The following is a 16,981-nucleotide window of genomic DNA, read 5'->3' as shown; positions in this document are numbered from 1 at the left end:
TAATTTTTTTTTTTTTTTTTTATTTGGGAAGGACTGTTGGCTTCATGTAAATGCAAAAAAAAGTGTGTTTCCCAAGCTGTCAGCTATGGTTCGTGAAGGAGGTCGGGGTCTGGCTGCTGTCATATATCCTTATCTTCTGCCATTTATCAGCAAACTCCCTCAGTCTATTACAGATCCAAAGTTGGATTTCTTCAAAAATTTTCTCACCTCCCTAGTTGCAGGGTAAGGAATTTAAATTCTTGACGTTTAAAGCAAAATAGATTTTTTCTTATTTTCATAAATGGGCAGAACGACATACTTGTTATTATCATATGTAAATTTCCCCAAATTGTTTTGCTGTTCATTAAACACTTTTAAAGTTTTTGGAGAATTACAGTTGGAATTCTTTTTTTGGGTACTTTCAACACTTCAGTGGTAGTATGCAGCAGAAAGTGAGATAAATTATGGCAAGGCCCTTAGGTAGAAATAGGCTCTTTTTCAATGACCCATTTTTTGGTATGTTGATAAATACAAATGCCCGAGTGCAGAAAATGAACCAGTGAACTTTTCCATTAACTTAAATATAATAGCTGTTTAAAGTCACACTTAAAACGTCATTTCAGCATATTTGTTGAACTTAGTAAAAGATACCCAGTTTTATTAATGATTAAAATTTTTTTTTCCACTACAGTATTATCTTTATTTGGTTAAGTCCTCTCTTTGAAATTTGCAGATGGATTGGTCCATGAATAGAAAATAAATATGTTATCTTTTGTTGATACATTTTTGAAGATATGCTATTTTTCATAGTTCTTCAAGTTTATATTCTAATCGGGCTGTATTTTGGTTGTTCTTAGTTTTTCATTGAAGAAATTATTTTTAGAAATTCTTTTTCATGCCTTTATTTTGGTATTTTTGTATTGCTTATTTTCTTTTTCATGAAGGAATAAGCCACAGGTATTTATTATTTCTTAGGCTATCAACAGAAAGAACCAAAACCAGCTTTTCAGAGTGCTCAGCAGTAATATCTGCTTTTTTTGAATGCTTACGTTTTATAATGCAGCAAAACTTAGGTGAGGAAGAGATAGAAGAGATGCTCGTCAATGATCAGGTATTTATAATGTAAAAATCATCAGTGCCTTTGCACACTAACTATAAAGAATCAAGCTCATTGTGTCTTGTTGCCATTTTTATTAATTAGCCTTCCTTGTAAAGATTTCATTTTTATGATTTACAAATTAAATAATGTGTATTGCTGACCAATAAGTGAAAATTTCTGTATTGTTAGTTGTTATCATAATACCATAATGCCTAAGTACTAGTCACTCTCTGGTTGTACAAACTCTGTTTTAGAGAGTCGCAAATAATTTAGAAGATGCAATTTTCAACATTTTGTATTTTAGTTTATATTATAATCATCTTGTTCCTTCTAAAATATGTAGTACATTTATCCTTTTGTGAGCAATTGTGCTTGGCTTTTAGAACTAGTGATGAGAGCGGGTCCTGGAATATGGTTCCTTATGGTAGGAAATTAATATGATTACATAAGCCTAGATCCTAGTTGATGTCTCAGATAGTTAATTTCTCTTATCTTTGTAATTTAAGAGAAAGCATTCTGAATTCTGTGGGTCCTATATGTCTTTCATATTGGTTTAGATAAAAGCAAAACACTTTGAATAAGTTCAGAAGATCCAAAGAGTTGATGACCAATGATCTTCGTCAATTACATCATAAAAAAGAAGTAATTTGGGGAGATACAGTGAAATCGTTAGGCTCTCTGAATGATATGAAGATGATTTTCAGGTTCAAATTAACTCTTTTCATAGTTCTGGGGAAATATTCATGTTTTTCAGTTATTAAATATGAAAATTTATAATGTTTTACAAATACCTTGTTTAAATTTCATTTTCCCTGACAACTGAACTTTAATATTTCTACCTTCTCTTTTAGTTGATTCCTTTTATTGATGCAGTTCTCAAAGACCCAAGATTGCAAGATGAGCAGCTATTTAACCATTTGGCAGAAACTTTAAGTTCATGGGAAGCCAAAGTAGATTTGGATAAAGATGATAAAACAGCTTACAATTTGGAGAAAGTGCTACTGAATTTCTGGGAAAGACTGTCAGAGATCTGTGTTGAGAAAATCAATGAGCCTGAAACTGATGTTAAGTCAGTTTTGGGTGTTTCTAACCTATTACAGGTCCTTCAGAAGCCAAAGAGCTTGTTGAAGTTAAATAAAAAAAACGTTGGTAAGGTTAGATTTGCTGATGAGATGCCTGAAAGTAATAAAGAGAATGAGAAATATGTCTCCTCAGAAGGAGAGAATAGTGAAGGCTCTGAATTAATGGCTGAACCTTCTCTCACTCACAGTAGCTCAGACCTTATATCACCCCTAAGGAAAAAACCTTTGGAAGACTTAGTCTGTAAACTAGCAGAAATGAGTGTTAATTATGTCAATGAACAAAAGTCGGAGCAACATCTAAGGTTTCTTTCCACTCTGCTCAACTCCTTCTCTTCAAGCCAAGTATTTAAAGTGCTGTTAGGTGATGAAAAACAGAGTATTGTCAAAGCCAAGCCTCTTGAAATAGCCAAACTTGCACAAAAAAATCCCGCGATACAGTTTTTATACCAGAAAGTAATAGGTTGGCTAAATGAAGATCAAAGGAAGGATGCTAGTTTCTTGGTGGACATTTTGTACAGTGCCCTTTGTTGCTGTGATAGTCATGTGGAAAGAAAAGCTGTCTTGGATGATCTAATTGAGGTATTACTGTTCTGTATCCTTTTATTTTCATTTATTTATTTATTCATTCATTCATGCATGCCTGCATGCGGGATCTTTCTTCCACGACCAGGGATCAAACCCGTGCCCCCTACAGTGGAAGCATGGAGCCCTCACCACTGGATCACCAGGGAGTTCCCTGTATCTTTTTAAACTATAATGGTTTACACTGGCACACTGATTATGGATGAGTAGAACGAGACCTGTAATGGGGGTTATTTTGGGATTGTTTCTTAACTATGAATGTCAGTTTAAAGACAATATATTCTTGATTGGGATTGGGAAGTATGTGAGACTTCTGGATAGCTGTTCAGTAAGAGTAAATATGTTAAGATGACAAAAGCTTGGTAATAAAAGGGTAAGTTCTTTCAGTCCATACTTTTTAAAGCTGGACTTGCTAAAAAAATGTTTTAGTTTTGTAGTGGTTCCATGGTCACTTCATTTACTTATAAAAATTTTTACCAGTTACTGTTTTTTCTAGCAGATTGTTTCTCTTTTTCTTCTGTTAGGTGGATCTGAAATGGAATTCTATTCTTCAGGTCATTGAAAAGGTATCTTAGAGATTTTTCTCTTTTTTTTTGTATTTATAGGTATACAAAAATTAAACCACAGCTATATTCACATAATGGTATGTGATTAGGTGTCTCTGTTAGAGAACTTCCTTATTATTGTAACTTTCTTCTCATAATTTGAGAAGCCATGGTGTTCACCTTTCTATAGTATTATTTTTCTGGTTAGGAATATCAGGGAAGAATGAACAGGTTCTGGAAGATCCAGTGTCTCTTCCCTAGTGGGTAACAAAGGAAGAGTTAAGCATTTATCTTTTAAACTAAGATTTCTGCTGTTATCCTAGTTATTTTTTCTTCTGTAGAAATGGATTGAATGGTTCTAGCTTTGAGTAGAACGCATCAGGAAATTAAGTTTGTTTTACCCTGGAATACTATACAGGCAAACTAAAGTCTTCCCACCTTTATTTAATTGCCATTTGACTAAGTAAGAAAATTAGTGATGAAAATAATACAAAGAAATCAAGGAACATAATTCAGAAAAATTTTTAAATGGCTTAAGTATTCTTTCCTAATGAAGATGTAAATGATATAACGTAACACTTTTCCAACCATAGAAGTGTTATGACTAGCTGCCTAAAAGTCTTCCTTTTCTTAAAGAATTTTTTCATTATTTTAAAATTTTACTTACATAACTCTAATTTACAAGTTTCTTTTTTTCTGTCTTTTTAAATTACAATATGTTGTAATTTAAATTAAAATATGTTGGAAAAAAACATATAGATTTGCCATAGTAACCATTTCTAAGTGTACAGTAGTGTTGTTTATTCACATTATTGGTCAACCAATCTCCAGAACTTTTTCACCTTGTAAAATAGAAACTATACCCATTAAACAATAACTCCCTATTTCCCCCAATAGTTTATTTTTACAAAATAAATACAGAGTATTAATTTACTCTTTTTCAATGGGAAATATAACTTACTGGCACACCATTTTGAATTACTTTATTCAGTACCTCCTCTCCCTATAGGCAGGCTACATGAAAAGCCAAATTATGAGAAAGCTGCTTGATAAGTCTAGAATCAGAGCAAAAGTATATAGTTAATAATTTGATAAGATAAAGATTGATATATCCATTTCCAACTTAGGAATGTACCTGCCAGGTTCAGGTACATCTGTTCAGGTACATCTGTAGTTCAAGTACATCTGTTTGGAAGACTCTTCCTGGGCAGTGTTTGGAAGTTCATAGCCAGTGTTTGCTTCCTGTACTTCTGTGACTAACTAGTCTCCCTAACCCCTGTTAGATTCTTTCTGTGGATATGTTAAAACATTGAGAAGTTGGACTTCATGTCTTAATAACCTGAGAGACATTTTATTCAGAAGTTTGCTTTTTGGATTCTGTAGGATTATAAAATAGATTGGTTTTATTTGGTAAGCTATTTTAGGAAAGCCAATATTATAGCCATCTAAGTTCTAGTTTTTCTTGTTTTTATGCAACATCATACTTTATGAGCAGAGTCCTAAAGTCAGCTTCCTTAAAAACAAACCTGACTTTTGTAACCAGAAAGAACCTTAGAGATTTTCTAAGTTAACCTTCATTTTTCAAATTAGAAAATAGACCCAGGTTGGTTAAGAGCTTTGTCTAAGGTCATAAAGCCAGAATAGTGGTAAAGCTTGGACTAAAATAGAAGCTCTCATTACCTACAATTTTTTGAATAAGGAGATATAACAGTTTTGGGGGCACTACCCAATCTGCACTTGGATTTTTTTTTTTTCCAGATTGCTTTGAAATGAGCCAAGTTGCAAATTCCTTTCTTCTCAGCCTTTAAACCAAAAGAAGCTCTGGGAACATGGATCACCATGCTTTTGGGGGTGGATTTACAGTTTCTTTCCTTGCTTCCCCACCCCACGAAAATAAACCAGTTGCTGTCAGCTATCTGCCCCAGTAACTATTTCAGAAAATTTGGGCAAATGATAAGTTCCATTGTTCATATTGAAGTAATTTACCACTATTATATGTTAATTGTTCTTTAGCAAAATTAATGAACAAAAATTTAATATTTGTAGAGCATTTTAAAATCTATCTTTAAAGTTCATTCATTATTCATTGAACATATCTGCAGTGTTGATAGCAGGTATCAAAGAAGTTTGACAGTCTCTGCTCTCAAGGAACTTACAGTTTCATTGGAAATAACACATACACAGATGAAACATTATAAATAATAATACAACCCAGTAAGTGCTCTAGAGATTCAGAGAAAAGCAGTGATGAGTATGGGCTGGCATGGATGGGGGAGACTTCACAAAGCAGGTGTGATTTATACTAAATCTCAAATAATGGATGTGATTTTGATAAATAAAGAAGAAGGGGAATATTTATGGTTGGGAAGATAGAATGAACAAAGCATGGAAGCATACATAAGCAAGGCTTAATGGGGAATAGGGAAGATACCATCCTTCTTAGAACTTGAGGAGGAGGCATGGGGGACGATGTTGAGGCCACGATGATGAAAGGAGGTAATATGGTACAAGTAATATTTTGGCAAGTCTACTTTTTGATCTTGCTTCTAATCTTTGCTTTAATTTTATGGTTTTAGGCATGTTCTAGTTCAGATAAACATGCTTTAGTAACTCCTTGGCTAAAAGGAGATATCCTTGGTGAGAAATTGGTAACCTTGGCAGATCATCTTTGTAATAAGAACTTGGAATCCACAGTATCTTCTGAATCTTACTTCTCAGAAAGATGGTCTCTTATAAGCTTGGTATTATCCCAACATGTTAAAAATGGTAGGTAAAAATATGGCTTTTGTTTTTTAGTAGGGAGGGAGTAGTTTTTTCACCTTTTGGGAGGATTCCATGCTGCTCAGTTTGCATAATATTAGTTGAGAATAACAAGATTTAGTTCACTCAAATATCTGAATTTTGTAAGCACCCTAAGTGTTTATAAATCTCTGTAACACGACTTGGAAGATATTTAATACTTCTAGTTTTATATTTTAAAGGGTTTTGAATTTAGCCATTCACTCTAACTTTGTCTAGCATTGCTTTTTTACTTAATTTAAAATAGCTTTTTTTAATGTGAGGGCTTTTATGTATGGGGAACAGATTGATTTGTTGATGTGATTTTCTTTTATATAAAACATAAACACCTTTTTTAAAAAAAAAAAAAACACATGGAGAGACCAAGATGGAATGTTAACCCCGAGTAAAGTATTAAAATACATTGGTTAAAAAATTAAAAACAAAGATTAAAGAAAGGAAAACACACTGTTAATATTTCTTGTGTTTTGTCTGTTTGAATTTTTTTCTGTAGATTACTTGATTGGCGAAGTATATGTTGAAAGAATTATTGTTAAACTTCATGAAACTTTATCCAAAGCAAAGAAATTGTCAGAAGCTGAAAATAATGACTCATCAGTGTCTTTTATCTGTGATGTGGCCTATAACTATTTCAGCTCAGCAAAAGGATGCTTGCTAATGCCATCATCTGAAGATTTATTGTTAACTCTCTTTCAGTTTTGTGCTGAGAGCAAAGAAAAAACACATTTGCCAGGTAATAGCCTACTGCTCAAATGTTTTGTTGGGAATCTCCGGCTCTGATCTTCATAGTGTAAGTGCCCAGGCTTTATTAATTGAATCATAATGTGTTTGAACTTTGAAGGCATTTTGAGTAAAGGACTGCAAATCTTAAACACTTTCAGCTTTAGAAACCAAGTTAAAGCTGTATGTAGACATTATATCTAAAGTTTTTACTTGATATCAAGGAAACGGTTTTGGAAGGGGCCATGATAGATGAGTTAGAATCTTAGCTCCTTCACTCAGTAGCTCTCACAAGTTGCTTAATTTCTTGATGCCTCAGTTTCCATATTTATAAAGGGGGACATTAACACCTTCTTCTCTTATAGTTAAAGACATTCAATCTTGGTGTAGAGTAAAATGAAATTGAGATTCCCTTTTTAAGGACTATATTCCTGTCTTATATGTTAATTCAGACTTATTTGTGAAAGGAATGTAAAAAATACTCTTGAAAAAAAAAGGTTTTAATGGAAAACCCTCCTCCCCAACCCTTTCTTTAATACTAACTTTTCTATTTGAAAATGGTATATTTTTTATATCTCCAAATGGTCAACTCTCTTATAAATAAGTTCAGAGCAGAAAAAAGCTGACTTTAAAAATCTTAGCATTTTTACATTTATATGGCATGAGTTAGCTTACATTATTGTGTATTTATGACATAGTTATTTTGTTTTAGCCGTTGAATAGTAATTTTGTTTTCTTAATGGTACCTTACAAATCTCAGATCTGCAATGAGTTCTTTCAGACATTTTGTACTGATTATAGTTACTTCATAGGGATTATGAATCACTGTTGACATCTTGATTTTAGACTTTCTTATCAGTAAACTGAAAAATACTTGGCTCTCTGGTGTGAATTTGTTGGTCCATCAAACTGGCGACACATATAAACAGAGTACCTTCCTACGTTTATCTGCTCTGTGGCTGAAAAACCAAGTTCAGTCTTCATCATTGGATATCACAAGGTAACCTTTTTTTGTGCTCAGTTGCAGAGTATCTCTTTAATAATTGATCATTGTCCTTAATAAGGTGCCATGATTAGTGTGAATGCCTATGAAAAATGACTTGTTGGGCTTCCCTGGTGGCACAGTGGTTGAGAGTCCACCTGCCAATGCAGGGGACGCGGGTTCATGTCCCGGTCCGGAAAGGTCCCACATGCCGCGGAGCGGCTGGGCCCATGAGCCGTGGCCGCTGAGCCTGTGCGTCCGGAGCCTGTGCTCTGCAACGGGAGAGGCCACAACAGTGAGACGCCCGCGGACCCCAAAAAAAAAAAAAAAAAAAAGACTTGTTATGTAAGAAATCTACAGGATTCTAAGGGAAGATCCAAACAGATTTTTCCAAAAGGATTTTGTTTTAATGATCATCCATTTAAGCTCAATTAATTGGAGAGTGATTTGTTTTGACCATAATCATTTATGGTCAGTGATGTGATAGGGGTGCTGTCCTGCGTCTTAGGCTGGTATGGATTGTAACCGTAGACTCTTAAGGCCACCATGGACAATGATTGTCCTTCATTGTTTATTTTTTGGGGGAGTCTGGTAGCCACTGTTGTAAGGCATTGAATTGCAGATGTATTTCACATTTCATGCCTAAATCCATATATAAAAATGAAAACTAAGAGAATGCATCCAGAGCTACTGGGGTTGGGTTAAATCTTTTTCTGATTATCATACTCTTTTCATGGAATAAAGTAGCTATATTTCAGAAATATCTGATCTGAAATAGGTCATTCACCTTCTTTCTGAACTAGAAGCAGCACTTGATTTCAATTATAAAATGTTGGATAAAATCCCCTGTTTGATTGTGTGTAAGTCACGAGGGGAGGGTGGAGAGAGAGACCATTTACTTTTATTTTGAATTGTCTTTTTTGTTCATTAAATACCCTATCTGCCGTAGGGTATTTAATGTATACCAGGGTATTCAAATTGGTTATAACATAACTGCAGTGGTTAAGTTATTTGCATTATTTTCAGTCTTCAGGTCCTCTTGTCTGCTGTTGATGATTTGCTAAATGCGCTTCTAGAGAGTGAAGATACTTATCTTCTGGGAGTTTATATTGGAAGTGTAATGCCAGACAACAGCGAATGGGAAAAGATGAGACAGTCTCTTCCTATGCAGGTATATTTGAGATTGGAGAGTACTTATTTTATTCTGAAGTTTGGATTTCATGCAAGCTTAAATATTTTAATTTTATTCTGGGGAAGAAAAAAAGTAAATGAAATGAGTATCTTACTTTGCATTTCTGCCTTTGAATGCTCCTGTGTTGGGTGTTTGCTGTTTGCAAGATACCAGTTGACACTTGGCAGTTGCCATGGTACAAGGTAAATAAGACCTTGTTCTGTCCTGAAGGAATCCTAAAGAAACACACACGTTGATAATTTCTGTTCGTAGAAACCAAACTTCTAGGCTTCTGTGGTTTTACTAGTAAACTAGCAATAGCTTCATTTTTGAAGTTATTCTAATAACATTTTGAAGATATTTTAATAACTTTATTTTTGTTCCCTTCTTAATTGCAGAGGTAGTAATTAATTGAACTATTGAATGCTTTTGTGTATAATTTAATGTATTCTTTTTTTTACAGTGGTTGCATAGACCTCTTTTAGAAGGAAGACTGAGTTTGAATTATGAGTGTTTCAAAACAGATTTTAAAGAACAAGATACAAAGAAACTTCCCAGCCATTTGTGTACTTCAGCATTATTGAGCAAAATGATATTAGTTGCACTGAAAAAGGAAATAGTCTTAGAAAATAATGAGCTTGAGAAAATAAGTAAGTATATATGAGCATTCAGATAAATACATATAAACATAAGTATATATGAGCATTCAGATAAATACATATAAACATAAATCTTGAAGTAATTAAAATGTAATTTTGAAATAATTTTGATTATACTTCAATCTAAATCTTTAAAGAATCAAAAATCCTCAGCTCCTTTTAATTATTTTAGCAATGAGAAACTTGAGGACACTTAAGAAATGAATGTTAAATTGCAAATCAAATGGAATCATACTGAATATCTTGCTGTAGTCTTGTTAGCAATAGAGCAGAATTTGGTATAAGATGTTACTCTAGTTGGCATGACATCAGTATAAGCGCATCCTATGGCACATAACCCTAAAGAAAATAGTTAAGTGAGTCTTGTGTTTCATCAAGGATTCTGAATTTTCAATTAACTTTTGGATCAATCTACCTTTGTATAGGGCAGTAATTTTTTTCCCAGCAAGTAGAGCTTCAAATGTTGAATTTCAAAAGGATTTAAAAATTCCCCCATTCCAGGAAATGGTGTAGAATTGTAGGTAGCAGTGTGACCTGTACAAAATGAAAGGTGGAGGACTTGCATAATTCCTGTATCAGTCTTGATTGTGAGCCCTCAGCTGAGTACAGTTACTAGCGGAGGAGAATATTGTGCTCTGTGGAAGAAAGCTGGAACACCTCTCGTGGTGAGCGAACTCCACATGCAGTTGAGGTCAAGGAGATTAGCCTGCTCTTTACTTTACTCATAGAGTGAATCTGTCCAAAAACAACAATGGAAATTAGAGTAATAATTTTTGTTGCTTTTCTTATCTGGAACTTGCAAGGGATGGGATTTGATTTTTGAACCAGGTTTCAAGTCTTCTAACTCCAAAATCCATACCTGACTTTATAAAAGAGAGTTGTGACTAATTATGTATTGAAAACCTGTGACATGCCAGGTTTTGTGATACTTGGTCATTTACTTCTCACAGTAGTCCCGTGAGGTAGATTTGTATTATCCTAGCTGATAACGATGTGTGCAGCTCATTTGAATCCAGACTAGTCTGTCACCGAGGCCCATGCCCTGTATACTAGATCGTGCTCTCTCCCATTTCTTTTTTCTTTTTGTGGTACGTGGGCCTCTCACTGTTGTGGTCTGTCCTGTTGAGGAGCACAGGCTCCGGACGCACAGGCTCCGGACACACAGGCTCAGTGGCCATGGCTCACGGGCCCAGCTGCTCTGCAGCATGTGGGATTTTCCCGGACCAGGGCACGAACCCGTGTCCCCTGCATTGGCAGGCAGACTCTCAACCACTGCGCCACCAGGGAAGCCCCTCTCCCATTTCTTAACACATTGACTTGAACTTCTTAGGTCTTGGGTCGCATAGTTGTTTATCCTGGATGCAACTTCTTATCATTTGTGGCAAAAATAGTAGGAAGGTTCTTCCAGTATCTCCCTCTGATAACTTAGGTTACTGTCACATTCTTAACTAATCAGAAAAGGGACCAAGTAATGTTTGGGAGAGGAGTGATATTTTGTATCAGGTATTCTCAGCTTTCATTATAGTTGAACATCAAATAGTTGAAAATCAGATCATAGATATTGATTGATTGATTGGCTGTGCTATGCAGCATGTGGGATCTTAGTTCCCCGTACTTGAACATCAAATAGTGGAAAATCAGTTCACAGATTATTGATTGATTGATTGCGCTACGTAGCATGTGGGGTCTTAGTTCCCTGACCACGGATCAAACCAGTGACCCCTGCATTGGAAGTGCAGAGTCTTAACCACTGGACCACCAGGGAAATCCCAGTTCATAGATATTTTGAAATTAGTGGGCATAACAATGTTAGGGAATGGGGGGGACAAGTGAAAACAGTTCAAAGGTCTGTTCACAAAGTATACTCAGTAATGTGTTGTCCATTCTGTTAGTTGCAGAACTGCTCTATTCATTGCAGTGGTATGAAGAATTAGACAATCCACCTATTTTTCTAACTGGATTTTGTGAAATGCTTCAAAAAATGAATATTACATATGATAACTTATGTGGACTTGGTAATACTTCTGGCCTTTTGCAGCTGTTATTTAACAGGTAAGAATCTCTTTCAATTTCCATTTTTTTATGACTGTTTTGCTAGGTTATGGCTTGTGTCTTTAAAATGTAAGCCCACTTCATGCTAATCTTTGAATCAGAGGGTTTATCTAAATTAATCCCAATTCTTAATGATAAATACTTTGTGGATACTAAGTACTTGATTTACTCTTCTGGTGAGATATTTGGACTTTGCCTGTGTTATTAAATCCATAAATACATTCAAGGGCCAGATGAAAATCCTGTAGAAGTTGTTTTAATTTGTCATATGTAACCCATCCTTCCACTACTCTAAATTTAACCTTTTACCTTGCATGTTGTTGCAGGTGTGTCTTAATATTATAACCACAAAACCCTCTCCCCTAGACGAGGAAGTAGGTATGAAAACAGAGTTATTGTAGAGGTTATAGCAGTGTGATGGTTAGCTCATTGAAATTACTGTGTTGAACTGCTCTCTTGAAGAGTTTTTCACTTGCCTGTAGTATTTTTCGTATGCTTTGCAGTATCAGAGGCCCCAGGCTGAACAGGTCTTCCTTTCCAGTCCCACTCTACATACTTGACACCCAGAACTTTCCTCAGTGGATATCAATACCTCCTTGCTTTCTCAACTCAACAATCCTCGGTGTCCTCTGGGATATGTCCTCTTTCCAGCTGCAACCTCTGGTCCTCAAGCTTAATCTTTAAGGTCATCTCCCCTATTGGAACTTGAGGGGCTTTGGGATTGCCTTGGATGAGAGCTCAATATCAGCTGTAAAGGAGTTTCAGAAGTTAAGTTCCCAATCCTTTTGGTAACAGCAGTTGTTTGGGTGCAGAAGTGCTGTGTGAATTGATACCCTTACAAGGTGATTTATTTAGTTCTGTAAAAGGAATCCAGGTAAGCATTGTTTAAAACTCTTAAGTACACTTTAAAAACGGAATTTTTTTTCCTCTTTTAGATCCAGGGAAAATGGCACCCTTTGGTCTCTTATTATTGCTAAGTTGATCCTTTCCCGAAGTGTTTCATCTGATGAAGTAAAACGGCATTATAGGAGAAAAGAAGGGTATTCTTATTGAAAATACTTTTACTTTGAAATTTATTATGAGTGGTCACTTTGGCAACCCCAAACTAACAAACAGTCTCTAATGACAGGAAAACAAGACTTAGGAAATGAGGAGATTAAAGAAAATGAGACTTAACAATTTAAATTGCATTAGGTTGCGACACGTCTTTTTTTTAATGAGCATTTTTAACCTTATAACATTTTGTTGAGGAATTTTATACGTGCTTTAAATAATTAACATTTCATAAACATGTTCTATTTTCCCCAGAAATCTCTCTGGTAAAATCTATCTTTTCCCCTTCCCTATCCTTCTTGCATCATTTTATTTGCTGAATGGAAATGATAAGGAAAGTTACTTACTCTTAACTTTATTCAATATCCTGTGATAAGCCATAATGGAAAAGAATATGAAAAGAATGTATATATATGAGTCACTTTGCTGTACAGCAGTAATAAACACAACATTGTAATTCAACTGTTCTTCAATAAAAAATAAATTAAAAAAAATTAAATTAAAAAAAGGTTACAAAAAAAAAAAAGGTTACTTACTCTTAAATAAGGATCATCCTATTGAAGAATATTCTAAAAATGCAATAAATGTGTTAAGACAAATAGTGAGGTTGGACATACTAGAGATGTACTAGAGTTGGTCATACTAGAGAAGCTGAACATTCGAATTAAACACCTAGCTGAAATTTACCAAGAGGCATTTTGAATTTACTGATTTACCAAGAAGAATTCAGAAATTGTGTGTGTGTGTGTGTGTGTGTGTGTGTGTGTGTGTGTGTGTGTGTATGTATTCTGGTACAGTAGAGTTGTAAGCTAAATTTTGATATTTTTAATCTTATTTAAAAATTAAAAAAATTTATTATTACTATGTTTTAGAAGAATTTATATATATATAAATTTATTTATTTGGCTGCATTGGGTTTTTGTTGCTGCATGCAGGCTTTCTCTAGTTGGTGATGAGCGTGGGCTACTCTTCATTGTGGTGCACAGGCTTCTCATTGTGGTGACTTCTCTTGTTGCAGAAAACGGGCTCTAGGTGCACAGGCTTCAGTAGTTGTGGCACATGGGCTTAGTAGGTGTGGCTCGCCGGCTCTAGAGCGCGGGCTTAGTAGTTGTGGCACATGGGCTTAGCTGCTCCGCGGCATGTGGGATCTTCCCGGAACAGGGCTCGAACCTGTGTACTCTGCAGTGGCAGGTGGATTCTTAACCACTGCGCCACCAGGGAAGTCCTAAATATATTATTTTGAGTTCAGTTATTAATGTGGATTATAGGTTCACATGCAGTTATAAAAAATACAAAGAAATTCTGTGTACCTTTCATTCAGTTTCTTCCAGTGGTACCAGTTTGCATAACTTTAGTACAATTTCACAACCAAGAGAATGGCATTGATACAATTCACTGACCAAGTTTACTTGCACTCACGTGTTTGTGTGTGTGTTCTGTGTGGGTTACCACCACCACATTACAAGCTACAGAATAGTTTTATCATAAGAATCCCCTATGTTACCCTTTCTTGCCTCAGCCACCTCCCCTCTTACCATTCTCCTCACCTCTGGCAAACAATAATCTGTTCTCTATATAATTTTATAATTTGGGAATGTTATATAAACAGAGTCATATAGCATATGATCTTTTGATGTTAGCTTTTTTTTAAAAGTAATTTAATTAATTAATTAATTTATTTATTTTTGGCTATGTTGGGTCTTTGTTGCTGTGTGTGGGCTTTTTCTAGTTGTGGTGAGTGGGTGCTACTCTGCATTGTGGTGCATGGGCATCTCATTGCGGTGGCTTCTCTTTTTGCAGAGCAAGGGCTCTAGGTGCGTGGGCTTCAGTAGGTGTAACTCGCAGGCTCTAGAGCGCAGGCTCAGTAGTTGTGGCACACGGGCTTAGTTGCTCCACGGCATGTGGAATCTTCCTGGACCAGGGGTCAAACCCGTGTCCCCTGCATTGACAGGCAGATTCTTAACCACTGCCACCAGGGAAGTCCTGATGTTAGCTTTTTTTATTCAGCATAATTTTTAATATTTTTCTGATTATAAAAGTCATAGGGAATTAACTAAAGAACTATTAAAACTAATTGCAAATGAGATGGACATATACTTGACATACAGAAATCAATATCTTTCTTATTCACCAGTAATAATCAGTTAAAAAAGGGCATAAGAAAAAAGAAATTCTGTTCACAATGACAACAAAACTGTAAATACCCAGAAATAAATTTAACAAAAATTTAAAATTGTAAAACTTAAGATCACAAAAGAAGGTGGGAAGATACATTATAAAAATTGTTGTATCTATAATTTCAGTGTAATGTCAATCAAAATTTCAGCACCATTTTTTGAAAAACTTGACAAACTGTTCTAAACATAGTATGCATTTGAAGGAAGAAAATGCTTAAGAATAGCTGGGACATTTATGAAAGAGAAAAGTGAAAAGGACTTGCCCTACCAAAATAATAAGTAAGCACTATGAAATTGATGAACACACAGATCACTGGATCAAAATAGAGTCCAGAAACCAGTCCACACATATATGAAAATTTAGTTTTTGATACAGGTGGTCTTTCAAATCAGTGAGATGAGTCAATAATAAATGACATTAGGAAAATTGGACATGTGTTTGAAAAAAATTGTGAGACCCACTCCCTTACATTATACATAAAAGTAAAGCCCAGATGAAAACTAAATGTAAAGAACAGACCTATAAAAGTATTAGGGGAAAATGAGACTGTACAATCTTGGCATGGGGAAGATCTTAAGCAAAGCACAAACCCAGAATCCATAAAAGAAACAATAGATACCTGATTTTGTAAAAACAAAAATCTTTGTGTCCATCACCAGATAAATGGATAAACAAAAATGTGGTATATACATATAATGGATATAATGGAATATTATTCTGCCTTAAAAAGGAAGGAAATTCTGACATGTTAAAATGTGGATGGGGAGGGTGGGCGGGAGACGCCAGAGGGAGGAGATACGGGGATATTTGTATATGTATGGCTGGGTCACTTTGTTATACAGCAGAAACTAACACCATTGTAGAGCAATTATACCCGAATAAAGATGTTAAAAAAAAATGTGGATGAACCTTGAGGACATAAGCTCAGTGAAGTAAAACAGTCACAAAAAGACAAATACTGTATGATTCCACTTATATGAGGTACATAGCATAGTCAGATTCATAGAGACAGAAAGTAGAATGATGGTTGTCAGGGGCTGAGGGGAAGGGAGACGGAGAGTTCTTAATTAATGGATAGAGTTTCAATTTTGTGAATGAAAAAGTTCTGGGGATTGGTTGCACAACCATGTGAATGAACATAACACTGCTGAACTGTACACTTTAATATGGTAAATTTTACATAATGTGTATTTTACCACAATTTAAAAAGAAAACTTTGATAAAAGTACAGTAAGCAAAGGTTAAAGGGCAGGTGGCAAAATGGAAGAAAATACTTCCAAATTAATAAAGAATTAATATTCATAATATATAAATAGCTTCTGTTAATAAAACTATTCAAATTGAAGAATGTGTCTAGGAGTTGAGCAGGTAATTCATAGGTGAAATAGTCAAAGATAATTCATTTATGAAATGTGAAATACGAAATACAAATTAAAAGTAGTACATTTTATCTACCATATTGCCAGGAATTAAAAAGAGTCATTAAGTGTGCAGCAAACCAAGCTTGTACATTTTTAGTGAAAATGTAAATTGATTATGCTTTTTTGAAAAGCAACTTGAAATTATCAAATATAATACACTCAAATCCTTTGATTTTGCAATTCTACTTCCAGGAATCTAGCCTAAAGAGGTATTTGCACATATGCAGAATAGTATCTGCTCAAAGACAGTTATTACAGCATTATTTGTAAGAGCAAAAATTTGGGGGGAAAAACCTAAATGTCCACTAACAGGGAAATAGTTAAATTATGATAGTGTGGAATATTTGGGGGTTTCTTTTTAAATTTATTTTTGGCTGCGTTGGGTCTTCGTTGCTGCGCACGGGCTTTCTGCAGTTGCGGTGAGCGGGGGCTACTCTTCCTTGCAGTGCGCAGGTTTCTCATTGCAGTGGCTTCTCTTTTTGCAGAACACGGGCTCTAGGCACTCGGGCTTCAGTAGTTGTGGCACGCGGGCTCTGTAGTTGTGGCTCACGGTCTCTAGAGCACAGGCTCAGTAGCTGTGGTGCACCGGCTTAGTTGCTCCACGGCACGTGGGATCTTCCTGGACCCGGGCTCGAACCCGTGTCCCCTGCATTGGCAGG

General features: G+C 35.3%; 1 protein-coding gene across 2 annotated transcripts in view; it reads left to right on the top strand.

Moving 5' to 3' along the window:
- The window catches only part of LTN1 (listerin E3 ubiquitin protein ligase 1), a 59,656-nt gene that overhangs the window by 21,089 nt on the left and 21,586 nt on the right, over window positions 1–16,981 (top strand). Inside the window, exons 8-18 of one of the 2 annotated variants that reach the window (XM_024752883.1) lie at window positions 32–222; window positions 955–1,090; window positions 1,930–2,739; window positions 3,267–3,308; window positions 5,864–6,053; window positions 6,580–6,819; window positions 7,653–7,806; window positions 8,815–8,959; window positions 9,423–9,609; window positions 11,511–11,670; window positions 12,606–12,710. In XM_024752883.1, the coding sequence (XP_024608651.1) occupies window positions 32–222; window positions 955–1,090; window positions 1,930–2,739; window positions 3,267–3,308; window positions 5,864–6,053; window positions 6,580–6,819; window positions 7,653–7,806; window positions 8,815–8,959; window positions 9,423–9,609; window positions 11,511–11,670; window positions 12,606–12,710 (2,360 nt within the window). The remainder of the gene's footprint in view (window positions 1–31; window positions 223–954; window positions 1,091–1,929; window positions 2,740–3,266; window positions 3,309–5,863; window positions 6,054–6,579; window positions 6,820–7,652; window positions 7,807–8,814; window positions 8,960–9,422; window positions 9,610–11,510; window positions 11,671–12,605; window positions 12,711–16,981) is intronic. The other variant, XM_024752884.1, reaches the window with a different exon arrangement.

This window comes from Neophocaena asiaeorientalis, unplaced genomic scaffold (genome assembly GCF_003031525.2).
Source record: "Neophocaena asiaeorientalis asiaeorientalis breed wild unplaced genomic scaffold, Neophocaena_asiaeorientalis_V1.1 scaffold245, whole genome shotgun sequence".
NCBI classification, from domain to species: Eukaryota; Metazoa; Chordata; class Mammalia; order Artiodactyla; family Phocoenidae; genus Neophocaena; species Neophocaena asiaeorientalis.
The sequence above is the reverse complement of the archived record's forward strand: the minus strand, read 5'-3'. Positions and strand labels throughout refer to the sequence as shown.